General features: G+C 31.6%; 1 protein-coding gene across 3 annotated transcripts in view; it reads left to right on the top strand.

Moving 5' to 3' along the window:
* LOC108912613 (transient receptor potential cation channel trpm) overlaps nt 1–19,200 on the top strand; it is a 100,797-nt gene that overhangs the window by 67,648 nt on the left and 13,949 nt on the right. For all 3 annotated transcript variants that reach the window (XM_023455275.1, XM_023455274.1, XM_023455273.1), the window contains exons 4-14: nt 9,987–10,123; nt 10,485–10,641; nt 10,698–10,830; nt 11,574–12,191; nt 15,601–15,790; nt 15,850–16,061; nt 16,119–16,274; nt 17,713–17,769; nt 18,274–18,480; nt 18,535–18,883; nt 18,945–19,090. In XM_023455275.1, the coding sequence (XP_023311043.1) occupies nt 9,987–10,123; nt 10,485–10,641; nt 10,698–10,830; nt 11,574–12,191; nt 15,601–15,790; nt 15,850–16,061; nt 16,119–16,274; nt 17,713–17,769; nt 18,274–18,480; nt 18,535–18,883; nt 18,945–19,090 (2,362 nt within the window). The remainder of the gene's footprint in view (nt 1–9,986; nt 10,124–10,484; nt 10,642–10,697; nt 10,831–11,573; nt 12,192–15,600; nt 15,791–15,849; nt 16,062–16,118; nt 16,275–17,712; nt 17,770–18,273; nt 18,481–18,534; nt 18,884–18,944; nt 19,091–19,200) is intronic.

The following is a 19,200-nucleotide window of genomic DNA, read 5'->3' as shown; positions in this document are numbered from 1 at the left end:
AGTATTTCACGTCAACGTCGACTTCTATTTTCTTCCTCCCTCGTGTTTCCACTTTTTTCTTCTTTGGATTCACTTCTACACTATTTTTTATGGCACGATAAACAGTAGCAACGGATACTTTTGTCAACGAACTACACATATCAACAGCTTCACTTACACTTGTATTAGAATTTCGCGACCGAATTCCTTTATACACGTTTTTTACCATTATTAATTCCGCATCGCATAGGTTAGGGCGTTTATGAGCAACAGACCGTTTGCTACAACCGGCACTTTGATCCATTTTAATTATTATTCCTACGTTTTAAAACGTCCCGATTGTATTTTTTTAATTTATAAATTTACTATAGTCACGGAATATGCAAACCCTCGCGCGCGCTTATAGTTTGACGTTTCTAACTACGGCTAACTCGAATTCTACGTACGTCCGTTTACACCCACTAAAAAGAGCATTTCCCTATCTGTAATAAGTGCGATAGACAGAGATAGGAAATAAATCGCGTTCAGTGTAACTCAGTCTATGACTGTTATAGATCCTATCGATGTGCAAAGAGAGCGGCACATCATTTAACATAAGCAAATAATATTGAACCGTTATAAAAATCATTTTAAGTTTTATACACTTTACGGTAATAGTGTTTCTATATTATGTATGAATCACTATCTATATTTTCGGCCGTCGAGTATAGTTCTTAAAAAAAATCAATATATTTTCAAATATCGACTTCGGCAAGAGTTTTGGCTAAACATTCTTTAATTTACTCAATATAATTTTAGAAATTATATTAATTTAAAATCGAGATTTTAAATTAGTAGTTACATAGTTAGAACTCAGAAAATGAAACAAACATACGAACTCAGTATTAAAAATCAAATATTCAATTGTATTACTTCTTCTGTGGATACAAGGGGGCTTCTATAATGAAAGAGAACATAATATTTTGGAAAATGTATGGCATTGACATTCTGCAATTATTTTTAGAATTGTTAAACTAACAGCACGTTTTCCATAAATACTTAAAATGAGTCTATTATAGATAAATCACAGGAACAACACTGCCTTTCAAATTTTTTTTATGATTTTAGTGAACTCTTCGCAAATGAAAATTCTTCATTTCCCTTGTATGTTTTTTTTATTATTTTTATAAATACTTTATTTATTTTTTACTTATATTCCACTTCTTTTAATATTTCATATTTTGTTTCCCTTTCCTTTTAAACATTTTGCAGTAAATATAAGTACTTCTCTTATTTAGTAATTTCCATTGAATTATTGGAAAATGCATTACAGAAAAACAGTGTAGTGGGTAAAACAATCGATTCTTTTATATCTAAGAAAATTGTCTAATCGCAAGCGTTATTCGTCTTCTTAAGTCAGCGAGGTCGAGGGGTTTAGTTTTGTATACAATACTTTTGACATATCCCCATAAGATGAAGTCTAATGGTGTCAGATCAGGGGATCGTGCTGGCCATTCCATCGATCCCCGCCTCCCTATCCACCGATTTGGAAATATTCGGTTGAGGTACTGCCGGACATTGATTTGGTAATGATGCGGTGCTCCATCTTGCTAAAACCATGTCATATTCCGTGGAAGTTGTAGGTTTCCTGGATAAGGATATAAGTTGGTACGACATTATTTTGGAGCAGTGCTAAATAATTATCGCCATTTAAATTGCCATCAATGAAAAAGGGACCTATGATATGATCTCCAACAATTCCTGCCCAAACATTAACCTTTTCAGGGTATTGCGTATATTCTTCTGTAATCCAGTGAGGATTTTCATTAGTCCAATATCGACAATGTTGACGATTAGCATGACTGTGAAACTGTGAAGTGTAAAGGAGCACTCATCAGAAAACAAAACATGTTCTAATTGGATCACATTGTTATCTAACATTGCCATCATTTGTTCACAAAAATACGTTCTCCTATCAAAATCGTCTTCCATAATCTTCTGAGTTGGTTCCATTTTATATGGATGCGTTTTATTTTCTTTTAATATTCGAATAATCGATGAATGGCTAACATCGAACATTGGGACTGCTTTTCGACTAGAAGTATGTGGGTTTTTCCTCAAACTCAAGCGTAATATACAATTTGGCATCATCACTTATTGCATTGGCAGCTGCTTTTTTATCTGCCTGAGATGTCCAAGCTCGCCAAACTGCTCTATTTTACTAATTGTCCCTTGGGATATAGGCGGTAAATTTGGAAGTCTTTCATGAGCTAGCAACTTCCATTTGTGTTCGTGTGTAATCTCCATAACCAATCATCTGTAGAATTGTTATTTTGTACATTTCTGTCTATTTTCCAGTCCACTTTTTTTGTGGCGCCGTGTTATTAGTAGTTAAAAATTTATCACAGTGTAAACAAACAAAGGTACTACCAAAAAGATGGTGGCTTGATGTTGGTGAACAAGTCGAGTTTTGCCTCTATTGATTACTTACTGCAGTTATTAATTAATTAATCGATCACAATTTGACTGAAATAGATTAATGATACCACCAAAATTGAAATTCAAGAAATAACACTGATAAAATTCGAATAAAACAAATAATTTTCCAATTCTGTTTTAATTTGTTCATATTACAATTTTTTTTTTTTTTCAAATACCTCTCTATATTTTTACGATTGGGCTAAAACGGTGCATTCCAATATGTCAAAAGAACTTATCGTCCAGTCCGAGGCGGCACCTAGTGTATAATCCCGCAAAAACTCCGTTTGCAAGGCCACGAGGACCAACCTCAGAATTCCATTATTCTGCATGACCCATTTCAAAGCCAGAACTCTCATTGCGACCCTGCAATGTTTGTGTTCCCCGTCTTTGTTCATGGTGACGTTCATAGGAACTAAGATTTTGATATCCTCAGGTTTGATTTTTATTATCAGCCTTTGCGTTCTTGATAGCTTCGTCGAGATGTCGTCTTTGAGTCTGATAAGAGCCGATGTAGTTAAAAGTCCCTTTAACTGTTCAGGTTTATTTTCGTGGATGATTTCCGTGATTCTGCAAATGGCTTTGGTGGTTCCGAAAATGAAAGACCCTTCGGTGAAATCGGGGTCCCAAGTTTTCTGCAACAATTTAAACCGGAATTTGGTCTTCAGCCATCGCATAATGTGTGGGATGTAGATGAGGTCGGGTGTCCTGGGAACTTTCGTGTGTATACTTCTTGATAAGTCATAATTCAGTAAATGGTTGTTCTGGATACTGCTTCTAGATAAAGCCCTATTGAGACTTGCACTTGGATGTGAATCGAACGTTGCTAATATTGGGGATAAAGAATTATTTACCTTAAGTTTACTTAGGTTCAATATGCTTCTCATACATGTGGTGGAAATAATTCTTGAGTTCATTGCTTAATGGAATTGGTCACTTGAATTTTGTACATTTTCATCTTGTTTAGTGAAACATGACTGGAATTTGTGAAATGATTTTTTTTAGATGTTATAATGACATTTAATAAAAATTGTCACTTTCCTAACCCACTTTATCAAGGCCATAGCAATAAAATCGTCACAGAATCAGACATGACAAGTCGGTGTTATTCGTATTTTTTTTCTGGCAAAACCTTCTGTTTTTAGATAATATCCACTGGTCTAAGGATCCCATCTTAAGAGAAAGAAGTTATACTTTGCACATATAACTTATGCTCGTAACAATCGATGACCTTACGTATTATTATTTTTTTATATAAATGGTACATCTGAAAACTTTTGCACTAATAAAACTTTATTTTCAGGTGCTTTAAACTAAATATTCTAAAAATGTTATACTAATTAGTAGAAAAGTTTATATCAATTTCTCTATGCATATTGAGTTTAATTTGGACAAAAAACATAAAATTTTAGTTAATATCTAGAATACCGCCTGAAAAGTAGTATTTATACATGTAGCACTAAAACTGTAATGGATGCAATAATTATACATTTCCTCTGCATGTTTATAAATAAAATGAAATGAAAATGTCCCATCTGCCCGTGATTTAAGCGGAAATAGAATCTATCCGGTTAGACCTTCTCCAGCTTTAAGCTCCGGAAATTGCTGAAGTCCTATACGAAATCAGTTTATCTGTAATTGGTTTAAAGGTCCTTATCATTGACAGTAATATTTACAAATAGCATAGTTTATACATACAGGTTTGACCATATTTTATTTCCCATACTAAGTTAGTAAATTATATAAATATTTCACCAGTCTCCCCTAATAATTCTGACTCCGCCCCCATTTTGTATAACTTTATGCCATCGACATAAGGAAATAAAAAAACGCCATAAGAAGCCTGCGTTCTAAGCTGTCCTTGACTATTGGTTTATTGTCTCTGTCTTCCATTAGGAATTTGGGAACAACGTACGTTTGAGATACGTACATACGGAAGATAAAATACAAGACAATAATTACGTTTTTAATTTATTGCTATGTCATAAAGAGTATAAGCACAGACAAAATAGCTATCGCCACAGACCGCTCCTGGAATAGGCCAACAGTTTTAAATTTCCGAATTGCCGGTAGAGTACACCACCAGCAGAATTTTAGGAAGAATCAAATACAGCGGCCCGCATACCTAAGCGTATCCTAGCAACATATAAACAAGACTTTGGTAATGTTGCCAGGCGTACTTACGGATTTCTTTTGTACACTTTTTTATCAATATCTGTTTTTTGCGTTACTGTATTTACTTCAATGTATGATGTAGGTATTGATAAAAATGTTTTTAAAGAATCAACGAATATCTATGTATGTATCATATGATATTCTGCAGTGGTGTTACAATTAAGTTATTTAATCATAATTTCGTTAATTAGCTACCTACTATTTTCATTTTTTGGTATTGAAATACTGCAGAAAATATATTTCCAAATAAACAAAATTCGTAATAATATTTTAAACAGCTTGTAATATAATTTTTTTAATATTTGATGATGACGATAAATTTATTTAATATACAAGGTGGGTTATTAGTACGTCGCGGAATGTAGGTACAGGTTTTTTTTTTGTATTTTGACATCCACTTATAGGTTTAATAATTAAAGATAGAAAGAAACTTTAAATACAAATGTACGACTTTTCCTTTATTTCATTTGACATCAAAATTTACTGGCATAAAATATATATGTTTAAAATAAAAAAAATCATTAAAAAAAATTAAAATTCATCCTTATGAAAATAACAAACAACGCTTTTTATAACTAACCTTTACAACAACATAAGGAGAATAACTAAAAACGAAATAACATTAATATACCTACAATTTTTACAAATCAACATGCAAGTGATTGTGATGATACAGTTGAAAATATGTTTCAATTTACTATTAATTGCTTCAAAAACAAATTCAAAATTATCAAGCATTTCGTCCTGTATTTTTTTTCAATACTTGCAAATTTTCAGGTAAAAAAAATATGTCTAAAGGACTGACAATGAGATCGGGGCTGTTTTCTGGCCACCTAAGGTTTCTAATAATATTTTTTAGTGTTCGTTGACGGGATTCTTCCTCCAAAGTAAATTTGCCAATATTCCTGAAGAACTTTTGCACATTATTGTTATTTGGATAATACAGTTAATTATGTTTTATGTTTCGTCATCAGAATAACCCATTGTAATTTTTTTAAATTTTTTAAATTAAAATGGGTTATTCTAATAGTGATAAATCCCAGTATTTTTAAAAGAAGGTTCGTTTCTGTCGTTTTTGTCTGATTGTGTGCGAGAGAGATAGAGCTATAGTGTGCGATAGAGATAGAGTGACTCTGTCCTCATAGATAGCTTCTCTCTCTGCTTTCTTCAGGAGTCTCCCCAGCAATTTCAGGACACCTAGGGAGGGAGCGTGGGGTAGAGCGCGTGGCCTATTTAGCCTTCGTTATCTATCTATGATGTCACACAATATAAGAAGGGAAAAAAAACGATTTTTGCTCGGAAATGGCTCGAAATATAAACAAATTTCACAGTATTTGCTTAGACTCTAAGTATAAAAAAATCTCCCATGGTGAACAAATAAATCTCCCATGATGAACCAGTGAAAAACGACAAAACCCGCATGTCAAAAAAAAATCAGGAGCAATGGTGTGTGACATCATAGGATAAAAAAGTGTTTATAACGCGAAAACGGTGCGTTGAATCGAAAAAATAATTGAAAAATGTCAACCCCTCCCTCCCGGGTTTTGTATGTTCCTTCTACGTTGAATGCAAAAGGTCCGAAGTCCGTATGTCGAAAATAAATTTTGGAAACAAGAGGTATGTCGTGTTATAGTAAAAAGGCCGTATAACTCGGGAACAGTGAGTTAAATCGAAAAAATAATTGAAAAATTCTCCCCACACCCCTGGTTCTGTGTGTCAGTTCTGCGTTGAATGGAAAAGGTCCGNTATATTTTTACGATTGGGCTAAAACGGTGCATTCCAATATGTCAAAAGAACTTATCGTCCAGTCCGAGGCGGCACCTAGTGTATAATCCCGCAAAAACTCCGTTTGCAAGGCCACGAGGACCAACCTCAGAATTCCATTATTCTGCATGACCCATTTCAAAGCCAGAACTCTCATTGCGACCCTGCAATGTTTGTGTTCCCCGTCTTTGTTCATGGTGACGTTCATAGGAACTAAGATTTTGATATCCTCAGGTTTGATTTTTATTATCAGCCTTTGCGTTCTTGATAGCTTCGTCGAGATGTCGTCTTTGAGTCTGATAAGAGCCGATGTAGTTAAAAGTCCCTTTAACTGTTCAGGTTTATTTTCGTGGATGATTTCCGTGATTCTGCAAATGGCTTTGGTGGTTCCGAAAATGAAAGACCCTTCGGTGAAATCGGGGTCCCAAGTTTTCTGCAACAATTTAAACCGGAATTTGGTCTTCAGCCATCGCATAATGTGTGGGATGTAGATGAGGTCGGGTGTCCTGGGAACTTTCGTGTGTATACTTCTTGATAAGTCATAATTCAGTAAATGGTTGTTCTGGATACTGCTTCTAGATAAAGCCCTATTGAGACTTGCACTTGGATGTGAATCGAACGTTGCTAATATTGGGGATAAAGAATTATTTACCTTAAGTTTACTTAGGTTCAATATGCTTCTCATACATGTGGTGGAAATAATTCTTGAGTTCATTGCTTAATGGAATTGGTCACTTGAATTTTGTACATTTTCATCTTGTTTAGTGAAACATGACTGGAATTTGTGAAATGATTTTTTTTAGATGTTATAATGACATTTAATAAAAATTGTCACTTTCCTAACCCACTTTATCAAGGCCATAGCAATAAAATCGTCACAGAATCAGACATGACAAGTCGGTGTTATTCGTATTTTTTTTCTGGCAAAACCTTCTGTTTTTAGATAATATCCACTGGTCTAAGGATCCCATCTTAAGAGAAAGAAGTTATACTTTGCACATATAACTTATGCTCGTAACAATCGATGACCTTACGTATTATTATTTTTTTATATAAATGGTACATCTGAAAACTTTTGCACTAATAAAACTTTATTTTCAGGTGCTTTAAACTAAATATTCTAAAAATGTTATACTAATTAGTAGAAAAGTTTATATCAATTTCTCTATGCATATTGAGTTTAATTTGGACAAAAAACATAAAATTTTAGTTAATATCTAGAATACCGCCTGAAGTAGTATTTATACATGTAGCACTAAAACTGTAATGGATGCAATTATACATTTCCTCTGCATGTTTATAAATAAAATGAAATGAAAATGTCCCATCTGCCCGTGATTTAAGCGGAAATAGAATCTATCCGGTTAGACCTTCTCCAGCTTTAAGCTCCGGAAATTGCTGAAGTCCTATACGAAATCAGTTTATCTGTAATTGGTTTAAAGGTCCTTATCATTGACAGTAATATTTACAAATAGCATAGTTTATACATACAGGTTTGGTCATATTTTTATTTCCGATACTAAGTTAGTAAATTATATAAATATTTCACCAGTCTCCCCTAATAATTCTGACTCCGCCCCCATTTTGTATAACTTATGCGGTGGTCTGTGCTGTATGCCATCGATATAAGGGAATAAAAAAACGCCACAAGAAGCCTGCGGTTCTAAGCTCTCCTTGACTATTGGTTTATTGTCTCTGTCTTGCATTAGGAATTTGGGAACAACGTACGTTTGAGATACGTACATACGGAAGATAGAATACAGGACAATAATTACGTTTTTGATTTATTGCGATATCATAAAGAGTATAAGCCACGGCCTGGAATTGACAGCAGTGTTGCCATACGTACAGTAATTACCCTATTTGTACGATATTTTTTTACAAGAATGATAAGAGATTTTAGAGGTTAGAGGAACTTTATTACAAATTATTTATAACCTTTAGTAAAAACTAAAACGGTATTCTAAAATAAACTGAGTGGTAATTCTTAAGCAAAATAATAAATTATTTTCAAATGCTTATTAAATTAAAGCTTATTATTAATTAATAAGGTGTTCAAACAAACCACCTGCTTGAGCTTCACAATACCCTAATTTGTTCTGCACGACAATACCATTTAATAAAATTAATTTTTTGTTCGACACTGTACACCATTTTTATTTTGTAATATTCGCATCTACCTCTTACCAAAGGTTTGAGTGGAATAATAATAAAAATAAAACTAAACAAACAGCAAAGCGCTTTAGGTATGCGGTCGGTTCACAAAAAAATGCAACGGGGCACGTGCGCTCCCACAGCCAACCAGTTACGAGAGTCCGAGCCGCAGCCTTGATGATATATGTCATGTCCGACCCCTTCCACCCGAAGTTGATAGAGGAGATTTACTTAATCTATACGAAAGGATTACCTGGCCAGACCTGTATATACTGCATTACATAAAACTGCGAAAGACACAGTCGATAACATTTATTTCAAATTTACAGTAAATGCACCCGAAACCATTATAAGCCTGGACTATTTTTGAGTGTTGGCGGTCTTAGAATGTTATAGTCACCTATAGGAATCTAGGATAATTTTTTCAGTTTTTTCTGTATCATTTTTTTTTCTACCCTCACTAGTTCGATTGGAAAAAACACGAAAAAATTGAAAAACAGTTCTTACGCCCTATAAGCAGATGTATGGCTAATTTTTTTAGTCATTTACAACTTCGGTATAATCGTGTACAGAATACAGAGGAAACTATAAGAATTAAGGGGTGATTCCACTCATACAAAATTAATATTAGTTTCATGGAAACGTTATTTTAATGTTATATGAATAACCTCAATGTTTTTTAATATAAATTTTTGCCATTTTTTAAATTAATCAAAATGTAATTGAATATGATTGGTAGATTTTAATTCTTAAAACTGTATAAACACACTTTTGTTTTATGTTCAAATCCTGCAGATTTGCAAAATTTTAACTATTTTAAAAATGCCCCTAAATATTGAATGCTTTTTTTCAAGAACAGTTAATGTTATCGACTTGGAACAAAAGATTTTTTAATTATCTTTTCAACTCTTTGGAGTACCTAATTGAGTAAATTGAGTTTCTTCGTCGGAATCTTTGTTGTTAAGGGTCGAATCAGCCATTAACTTTTTTGCTCATTATTTTAATTTAAAGGACGAAAATAATGCATTAGTTGAGATTAATTGGTACTGACACATCAATCCGTAAGGCTACACAATGTTGAAAAAAATACATGAAAATGAACTTTCCAATTAGTAAATAAGTATTCCGCACTAGGTAAATCATGTTTGGCCTCGGATTTTTCCAGGAACAAATATAATATTTCGTGTCACAGAAAAAAATTAGAAAAAACTACATACAGTCCGTACAATATTTGTTGAAGACCCTTGCGTCACTTTCTTGGAATTAACCGCATTCGACACCCGATCTATAAAGCCATTAGCGGAAAATTTCAAGGCAGGCGCCTGACGCGGTAAATTGTTATAGTAGTTCCGATAACAGAACTTTATTGGCTCATTCTTTTGTTGGAATTCTATCTCAACAAATATTGTACGAATTGTATCTCCCTGCTTAAATTTGAATTTGACAACGTTTTTCAGGTCCAAAAACGCAGCTTTAAACAATAGACATGCATACTTCCTTTTGGTGGACAACGGAACAGTGGGAAAATATGGTGCAGAAATCATTCTACGAAGGAGACTAGAAAAGTACATATCAAAACAGAGATTATATCCATGTAAGTATTTACAGAGTTAAACAAGCATATACTAGTCTGTTATAATAACTTCAAAATACAGTTTTTATCAGCTTATAATTTTAATTTGAATGAAATACATCAACATCCATCTCTTAGTACTATCTTCGGTAAATAAGTTCCAATTCAATTAATTAATCAATAAAAATATTTATTGATTAATCCGATTAATTTATTTAGAATCTTGCAAAATATGTGTTTCTGACTATTTTCCTCCGAATAAGAGTATTTTTCATAAATAAGAAAATATTTATGCACATCCACAAATTGATACAAACCTTGTAAAAATTATACGTTGACAAATGTGCTAATATGACATAAACATATGTAAATATAATTTTAGTTACACAAAGTCCCATACCAATAGTGTGTTTGGTAATAGAAGGTGGCACAAACACAATTAGAGCCGTGTTAGAATATGTGACTGACGAACCTCCAGTTCCTGTAGTTGTCTGTGATGGCTCTGGTAGGGCAGCTGATCTCATCGCCTTCATGTGCAAGTACGCCTTTAAAATAATATTCATTAATCTTCTGTAATTTTTTGCTTCACTTACAGATATGATTGTACAGTACTTAAAACGATGAAAGAATACATCATCGCAACCATTCAAAGAGCATTTGAAGTAGCAGTGGAACTAGCGGATGGACTCTTTGCAGAACTGATGCAGTGCGTAGAAAATAAACATCTAGTAAGTTTTTTATTACATATCTGACATTTACATATATTTTGAAATGAGTATTTTTAATCGTAATGTCCGGTAGGTATATTTTTGAGGCTCAGTGGGCCTTTTTTACTTGTATCAACATCACGTTTAATTAGTAACGAATTAATTACACATCATTACAGGAGTATTAAATTATATTTATTACACACTTAATATTTCCTGAATTTAAATTGAAGTAACACTAAATTTTTATTGCATCAATTTCGGTGCTAGACAGAACCAAATCAAAAAAAAGGAGAATTTGTTGTTGTCAAAACTACATCAACAATGCATATTGAATTTTTATGATATCACTAAGCACAGAAAATAGTAAGGTAAGGATCAATATTTTTTATGTGATGCATATTGCATATTTACATTTTGGATTCAAACTTTGAAATCACCCTGTATATTTTGACCAAATTTTAGCATAGTGTGTTATAGATAAAGCTCCATGATTTTATGTTATAACCGTATTTTTGTTATTAATATCCAATACTACAAACCATTTAATTCTGCAAGAATTTTCCGTGCAGGTACTATAAAAGGTATCTAAAATTTAAATTTCGAGTGACTCATGCGATTATTAAACTATAATCCTATTTTTCTAAGATAATAAAAATTGGAAAAACTTATTGCATCATACACACTAAATAGTTCATTGCAAAATACTGATTTTAAACCATTTTGAAGAAAATGTTATTCATATTATATTTTTTATATTTTAGATAACAATTTTTAGAATAGCTGACAAATATGACCAAAAACCCCAAGAATTGGACCAAACAGTTTTAACAGCTTTATTTAAGTCTCAGCATCTCTCACCAACAGAACAACTGAGCCTAGCTCTAACATGGAACCGAGCAGATATAGCAAGATCAGAGATATTCGTTTATGGTCAAGAATGGCCCCAGGGAGCTTTAGAAGACGCGATGATAAAAGCTCTAGAACACGACAGATGTGACTTCGTAAAACTCCTTTTAGAGAATGGTGTGAGCATGCGAAAATTCTTAACAATACCAAGACTGGAAAATTTGTATAATAGTAAACAAGGGCCTACTAACACTTTACGTTACATATTAAGAGACGTAAGACCACATATCCCTCCTGGTTACGTTTATACTTTACACGATATTGGATTAGTAATTAACAAACTAATGGGTGGTGCATACAGGGCTTTTTATACAAGAAGGAAATTTCGACCTATTTATGCAAAGGTAATGAATAAAGGGCAAAGTATGGCTAATCAGTCAGCAAGGCAGTTTGGAGCTATGAGCCTATTAGCTGGTGCTCTTCCGGGAAATGCCAACCCCTGTTTGTTTGACTACCCCTTTAATGAGCTTTTGGTAAGAACCATTTGTCTTATTTATTCCTCATTTAGCACAGAATGATTGTTAAATGCATGCCAAGAATAAAGATAATTATTTACATTATTTTACTGAAAAATATTTCTATGGCAATAACTTAAAAGCTTACAAGTCAGTTTTTGAGTTATTATTTTTATAGCCTAAAAACTTTTACCATATTGGAATAAATCGAAAATAATTTTGAATATAAATAATATAATATAAATAGTTTTGAATACACAGTATATCTGGAAAAATAATTATTTGAAAAATTTGAAAATTTGGCAACTTATCAGTCAGTGGGGGGGACAACTACACAACTAAAATATTTTCAAGGTCATAGCACTTCCGATTGTACCAGAAATCGACGCCATCTTCGTTATTTTAAATGGAACACCCTATATGCTTTTGCTTTTTTTGATTCTACTTGAAATATTAAGTTCACTTTGTATAACAAACCTAGTTCCTAAAATTTATAGTTTATGAGATATTGACATTTTTATGAAAATTTTGGCAGATGTAAGGTTGTGCGGGATCCTTTGAATTTTATTCCAGCAATTAGATATCAATTTTAGATGAGATAATTGCAATTTTTACTTTTATTTTTCAATTTTCACATTTAGTACAGTCATTGAAGCTTTTCACCTACGAATTCTTTGAAAATGAACCGATCGACTTGAAATTTGGCAGATAGTTAGAGAAAAGGTCAATGAACATTAGTGACATAGCGCCGATTGACGCTTCCACCCTGTTGGGGGTTGACATTTTTTTCAAAAATAACGCTGAAAATCGATAGAGAATCAAATTTTGAGCAAAAGATATTCGACGAATTTTTTCGAGAAATCGATAGTTATTTAGTTATTCACGATTGAAAACTTTTAAGTGAAAAAAAAAAACACTTTTTCAAAGCATTTTTCGCGAATAACTCAAAACTACGCATTTTATTAAAAAAGTATAATGAACAAAAATGTAGCTTATAAATAAACAAAGAAAATCGTTTTTTAAAAAGTGTTGTACGTTCTATACAAAGCGAAATATGGTTAGTGGAAGTGGACTTGTTTTGGGGGGAATACTGGAATTGATGTATTCAACGTCAAATAATGGAAAAAGGATTAATTTTACATATATAACGCTCTAAGAGTTTTTTGTAGTACTTAAAAAGACCTTCAAAATGAGCACTTATAAAAGCTAATTAGAGCAAAATTTAAGGAATTATCGTCAAAAACAGATGGGTTGCTCATATTTTTTAAGGAAAAATGAGTAGTAAATGCTGTACCATCTCCATCAGAATTAAAATTAATCGTAGACCCTTTACAATTAGTATTTTTTAGTGTTTTTCATACAATCCTGAAGTTAGACCGGTTTAGAATGCATATTTTTTTAATAATGTACGGTAAAAATTCAAAACGTATTTTTCATTATTCAAAAAAAATTGCCTTATTTATATAATAACTCTGAAACTATGAAAGATATGTAAAAAATGATAGACAACAAAAATGTAGCTTTTTTTCAACAAATATTTTGCTTTTTTTATTCCTATAGCATAAAAAATAAAGGAGATATCGCTGCTTGAAGTATCCATTTTAGTGAAAAAACGACCTGTCTCGAGCCCTTCGATCGCTTCCCTTTAAAAAACGAAGAGCTTAAAAGGTTTTATATGCAAACGATCTTACAGCTCTTGAAATTATCTTTAAAATGCTTTTTTGCAGGATATTATAGCTTCAAAATTAACCGAGTTATGGTAAAAAAACCAATGACATTTTTTCGGAGCAAAATAGGCTTTCTCATTTTTATATATTGTATATTATATTATACAAGTAAAAAAATTTAGTGTGATTATTTATATGCAGCGTAGCAATTTTTTTTAAGATTGATTATATTTAAATATCGATTATAATAAAAATATTTTACATTAACATTGATAAAAGGGTAGTTTATAAGTTGGCAAAAGTAAAATATTCTTTCATAAACAATATAAGGGAATTTTTATTTTAAATTATTGCACAATTATAGCATTACAAGATTTAAAACGTAATTTTGTATAATTTTTTTAGCACAGGGGTGATTTGTAAGGGTTGAAAAGTTTTATGAGATACAAATTCTTTCATAAGCAATGAGGGAATTTTTATTTTAAATAATTGCACTGTTAAAGCATTCCAAGCTTTTTAAAAGTATCATTTTGTCAATACAGGGGTGGTTTTTAGGGGTTGAAAGGGAAAAATTATTTTATTAGCTATAAGGTAACTTTTATTTTAAATAATTGCACAATTTAATCATTCCAATTCATTCCAATTAAATCTTTAAAAAGTAATTTTTTATCATTATTTTTTGCATAGGGGTAGTTTTTAAGAGTTAAATAAAGGGTCAAAAAGATCAAATATATCATAAAACATGTTCGAGAACATGGAACATTATTTAATCTTTGTGCTTGAACAAGATTTTTATCAATGAAATGCTTAAAACTTAATTTTTTCAATATTTTTCACTTAGGGGCAGTTTTTACCCCTAAAAAATAAAAAGCGTCAATCGGGCTTATGTCACTTTTGAACTTGAGCCTAAGATGAGCCTTATTCTAAATTTTCATGCAAATCTATGCAGTTTCAAAGAATCAGAGGTTACAGCTAATTAACTTTATCAAGGGGTCTATGAGGAACAATCATTATTGACATTCAAACTATCAAAACAACGAATTGTTATATAAATTATTATTTGTAGTTTATAGTGTGTAGTAAAGTTTTAGTAATGAGAATTATTTTAATTTGTTTATTATTTAGGGCAAAAAAGTCAACTCTGGAAACTAAAATAAACTTTTTCCATACAACTGAATAAATTGAAAATAATTCTAAAATTGCTTGCTTGTGGAAAGAAATATACAAATGTTTCATCTCAGATACAATTTTGAATACAATGTAATCATTAAAAATGCAGAATGTCCAGTGGCATAGATATTTATCCTCTGCTAATTAAAAATTTCTACGTCAATGATTTTTTTATGATTTTTATCTACAATAAATTTCTTATGAAGTGAACAGTTTTATGGTTAGTTTCTATTTATTCAACGGAAAATTATAGAATGAAAGATATTTTACAATTAAGAATCGATTCATTAAATTTCAAAAATATTCAGTGATGTAGAAATTTTGGGATTCTTATAGTGATGTACAGTAGTACAGTACAGTTGTGTACAAATTCCAACATTTTTTATTACTATTTAGTTACTCACTAGCGCAAGTTTTATTAGTCTCCATCAAACAAGTTGCAAGATGTTTCTTTATAAATAATTTGAATGCTCTGAATCCTGAAAACCATCTGGAACTTAAGTTCATGAGAATTATATTCCTTAAAAGCCTTAAAATTCCTTATATTCCCTAAAACCTGTATAAAATAACCTAACAGTAATTTTTTTAAGATATGGGCAGTCCTCTTAAAAAGGCACAAAATGGCACTGCTGATGTGGCAACATGGAGAAGAAGCTTTGGCTAAAGCCCTTGTGGCATGTAAGCTTTACAAGGCTATGGCTCACGAAGCAGCGGAAGACGACATGGAAACTGAAGTTTACGAAGAATTGAGGGCATATGGAAAGGAATTTGAAAACATTGGTAAATAGCAATTTCCATTTCCATGTTTGTCACACTGATTTGTTTTCTACTTCGATTAGCGCTGGAAGTACTAGATTATTGTTACCGACAAGACGATGACCAAACGCAACAACTCCTGACTTGTGAGCTGCAAAACTGGTCTGGACAAACATGCCTCAGTCTCGCTGTGGCTGCAAACCATAGAGCTTTATTGGCCCATCCATGTTCGCAAATCATTCTAGCTGATTTATGGATGGGGGGTTTACGCACAAGGAAGAACACCAATATGAAAGTATGACGGTAAACAGCAGAAGTTTTATACTGATCACTATTATTCTTTTATTTACAGGTTATTATGGGACTCATTTTTATGCCATATATCTTAAAGTTAGAGTTCAAGTCTAAGGAAGAACTGCAGCTTATGCCTCAAACCACTGAGGAGCACATGGAATTAGAAAATGAGGACGATGATAAATCTGATTCAGAAAAGAACCCAGATGGTGAAGTAAGTTATTAATTTACGATATTCCTGATTTTAAATAAATAAAATAACAAATGCACTGCATCTGAATTGCCTAATTTATATTTTTGAATATTTTATAGCGCAAAGTGGTTCTAAAACAATATATTGAATTTTACCCAAAAGTAAGCAACATTTAAAAGAGTATACATAAAATTGCACTGAAACTGTAAAAACACTATTCTCAAAATATCTGCACATTTTCTACATTCATACAAATTCAGTACCTTATATGTAATCTTACCACCATTTCAAATATGTATTCACTTATTCACCTTCATTTTAATTTTAAAGTATTTGAAGTGACATTGCATTTACTATAATTGCACACTTTTCATTTAAATGTGAATACACTTTTTCAAACTCAAGCATGTAATGTAACATTTTTTCTCCTTAAACTACAGTTAGTAGTACAAATAAAACAGAATGACATTTCAATTTCAATTTTTGCAATTAAAATACCCAATATTAAAAATTTAAAGCATATGCAGAGATCAAATTTCTATATTTTATAAGTATAAATGAACGTTAAAAATTCAGTTTTAAAATATTTAAATTAATTTTGTTCCTGATTATTATTTTTTTACCTTTTCAATAATTTATAAATATAACTCCAGTAGTTGTTAATTAATCATGTTATTAACAATTTTCTTGATTTTTGCTTTTTATATAATCGTATTATTTTCCTTCTTTCTACTTTTTTATTTTTTCACTTCTGTCTAGTGCTTAGTTATAAATGGAATTGTATATATTAGTGCTTTGCTAATCTAGCATTATTTTGGCATCTTGTGTTTGGCTTTCTTTTCTTTTCAGGTATAAACTGTGCTGAACAAACTTCTTGAAAATATTTCATTAACATTATTTTTAGAAAATTTTTGAAGTAGATATTTTATTAAAATTTCTATTGTTATGAATTTTGTCTTTAATGATACTTTTTATTTTATAACTTTTTTTCTGCTGCTTTTATCCAATATCAGCATGAGCACAATTAGAAATAAAAAATTTAAACATAGCCTTCTTCCAAACAAAACAAAGCAATTAATAGAATTACCTTCCATTTTTTACAATAACTGACTTAAAATAGCTGGAGATGAACACAGGCTTATTTTACCAAAAATATGGATATCGTTCATTACTTTGTACTGGTCATTTTTTAAGGAATCATTTTGATACTGCAGTATAATTGGTATAATTGTTTTGTTTTTATCCGAAGCAGCTGTAGTTAAATGTTTTTTTCTTAATTATTATTAAGACTCACCCTGTACATTTTTTTTTAAATAAATTTTTTTTTTAAATAGTTCAACTTTTGCATGTTTGTATATTCAGATCACTAAACAATTATGTAATTATTAATTATTAACTGTGTTAATCAATGATAAACGTTAAGATATCCTAATATGGTTTGATATGTTATTCGTTCTAGAAGCGTACTAGAAGTTTGAGTATTCGGAGCAGATCTTCCAATCCACAAGGTGTAAAGGTAGCAAAAGCTTGACAAAGACATATACGTGTTGTCCAATTCCATTTCTTCACAAACTATTAACTTACAATACTATTATTCTCTGTTACTACACCTTGCCTTTAACACTATTGCATTTTATAGACTATCAGCTAATACACAACATGGAGAATAATTCTTGAATGTTTGGCCCTTCTTGAAATTCTTTAAATAGATTAACAAAAGGAATTAGTCGGTAATAGATAAAATTTTCACATGTATTTTTAATTAATTAACTGACTCTTTAATGGTTTATATTTAATCAAAATTTTAGGTGAAAAAACTAAAAATAGTGAACAATGACAACTGTAACAAAAATACTTTGCGAAAATAAATGATTAGTTAATAGTCTAAACTTCAATAAAGCTTTTGCTTTCTCTAGCTTCCATGTTATGTTTATATCTGCTATTGACAACTTTTTATGTGATTTTCTTACCTCGTAAAAGCCATATATGAAACAAATTTTCACATTTCTTCCATTTATAGGCACTTCTGACTGAGAATTTCATAACCCGAGACACCATCGTTCAAGAGAACGGAAAGGTCTTACCCGAGGTGGATGAAAGTAAATATCACATATTCTTCACCGACACATCATATATCGATAAAACTCCAAAGAACCGTGAACTAAGAATTAAAAAGAAGTTGTACGAATTTTACACCGCTCCCATCACCAAATTTTGGGCAAATGCTGTGAGTAATGAGACAACAGTTCAGATAAATTATGACATGTTTATTTTTTTTCAGATTGCTTATATAACATTTTTAGTAATATTCAGTTTCACAGTACTTGTCAAAATGGAGGCAATGCCTTCTTGGCAGGAGTGGATGGCTATAGCTTTTGTTTGCACGCTTGGTTGTGAAAAACTCCGTGAACTGTTTTCGTCCGAACCCGTAGGGTTGTCACAGAAACTGGCTGTGTGGTCTTGGAATATGTGGAATCCTTGTGATATGGCCGCGGTACTGACTTTTCTCATAGGAATGTCGCTTAGGTTAAGGGAAGACACACTGAGAATAGGCCGGGTAATATACTGCGTGAACAGTATTTATTGGTACCTTCGTATATTGAATATTTTAAGTGTAAATAAATATTTGGGTAAGGTTATATTTCTACAATAGACTTATTACTTGAGAACATCAAATTGACACTTTTGTAGGACCACTGGTAACAATGATGGGTAAAATGGTTAAAAACATGATATATTTCGTAGTTCTGTTGTTAATAGTACTGATGAGTTTTGGAGTGTCAAGACAGGCTATTTTGTCACCTGACAAGGAAGCTAGTTGGACTATAGTTAGAGATGTAAGTATTACAAATTAATTCTGTGTATCTATTACGTAAATTCACAGAAAAAATGGGCTACATTTCAAGGGTACCTTTTTATATTTTACTTCTTTAAAAAATATATGGGC

Source organism: Anoplophora glabripennis, unplaced genomic scaffold (assembly GCF_000390285.2).
Source record: "Anoplophora glabripennis isolate ALB-LARVAE unplaced genomic scaffold, Agla_2.0 scaffold630, whole genome shotgun sequence".
NCBI lineage: Eukaryota > Metazoa > Arthropoda > Insecta > Coleoptera > Cerambycidae > Anoplophora > Anoplophora glabripennis.
The sequence above is the reverse complement of the archived record's forward strand: the minus strand, read 5'-3'. Positions and strand labels throughout refer to the sequence as shown.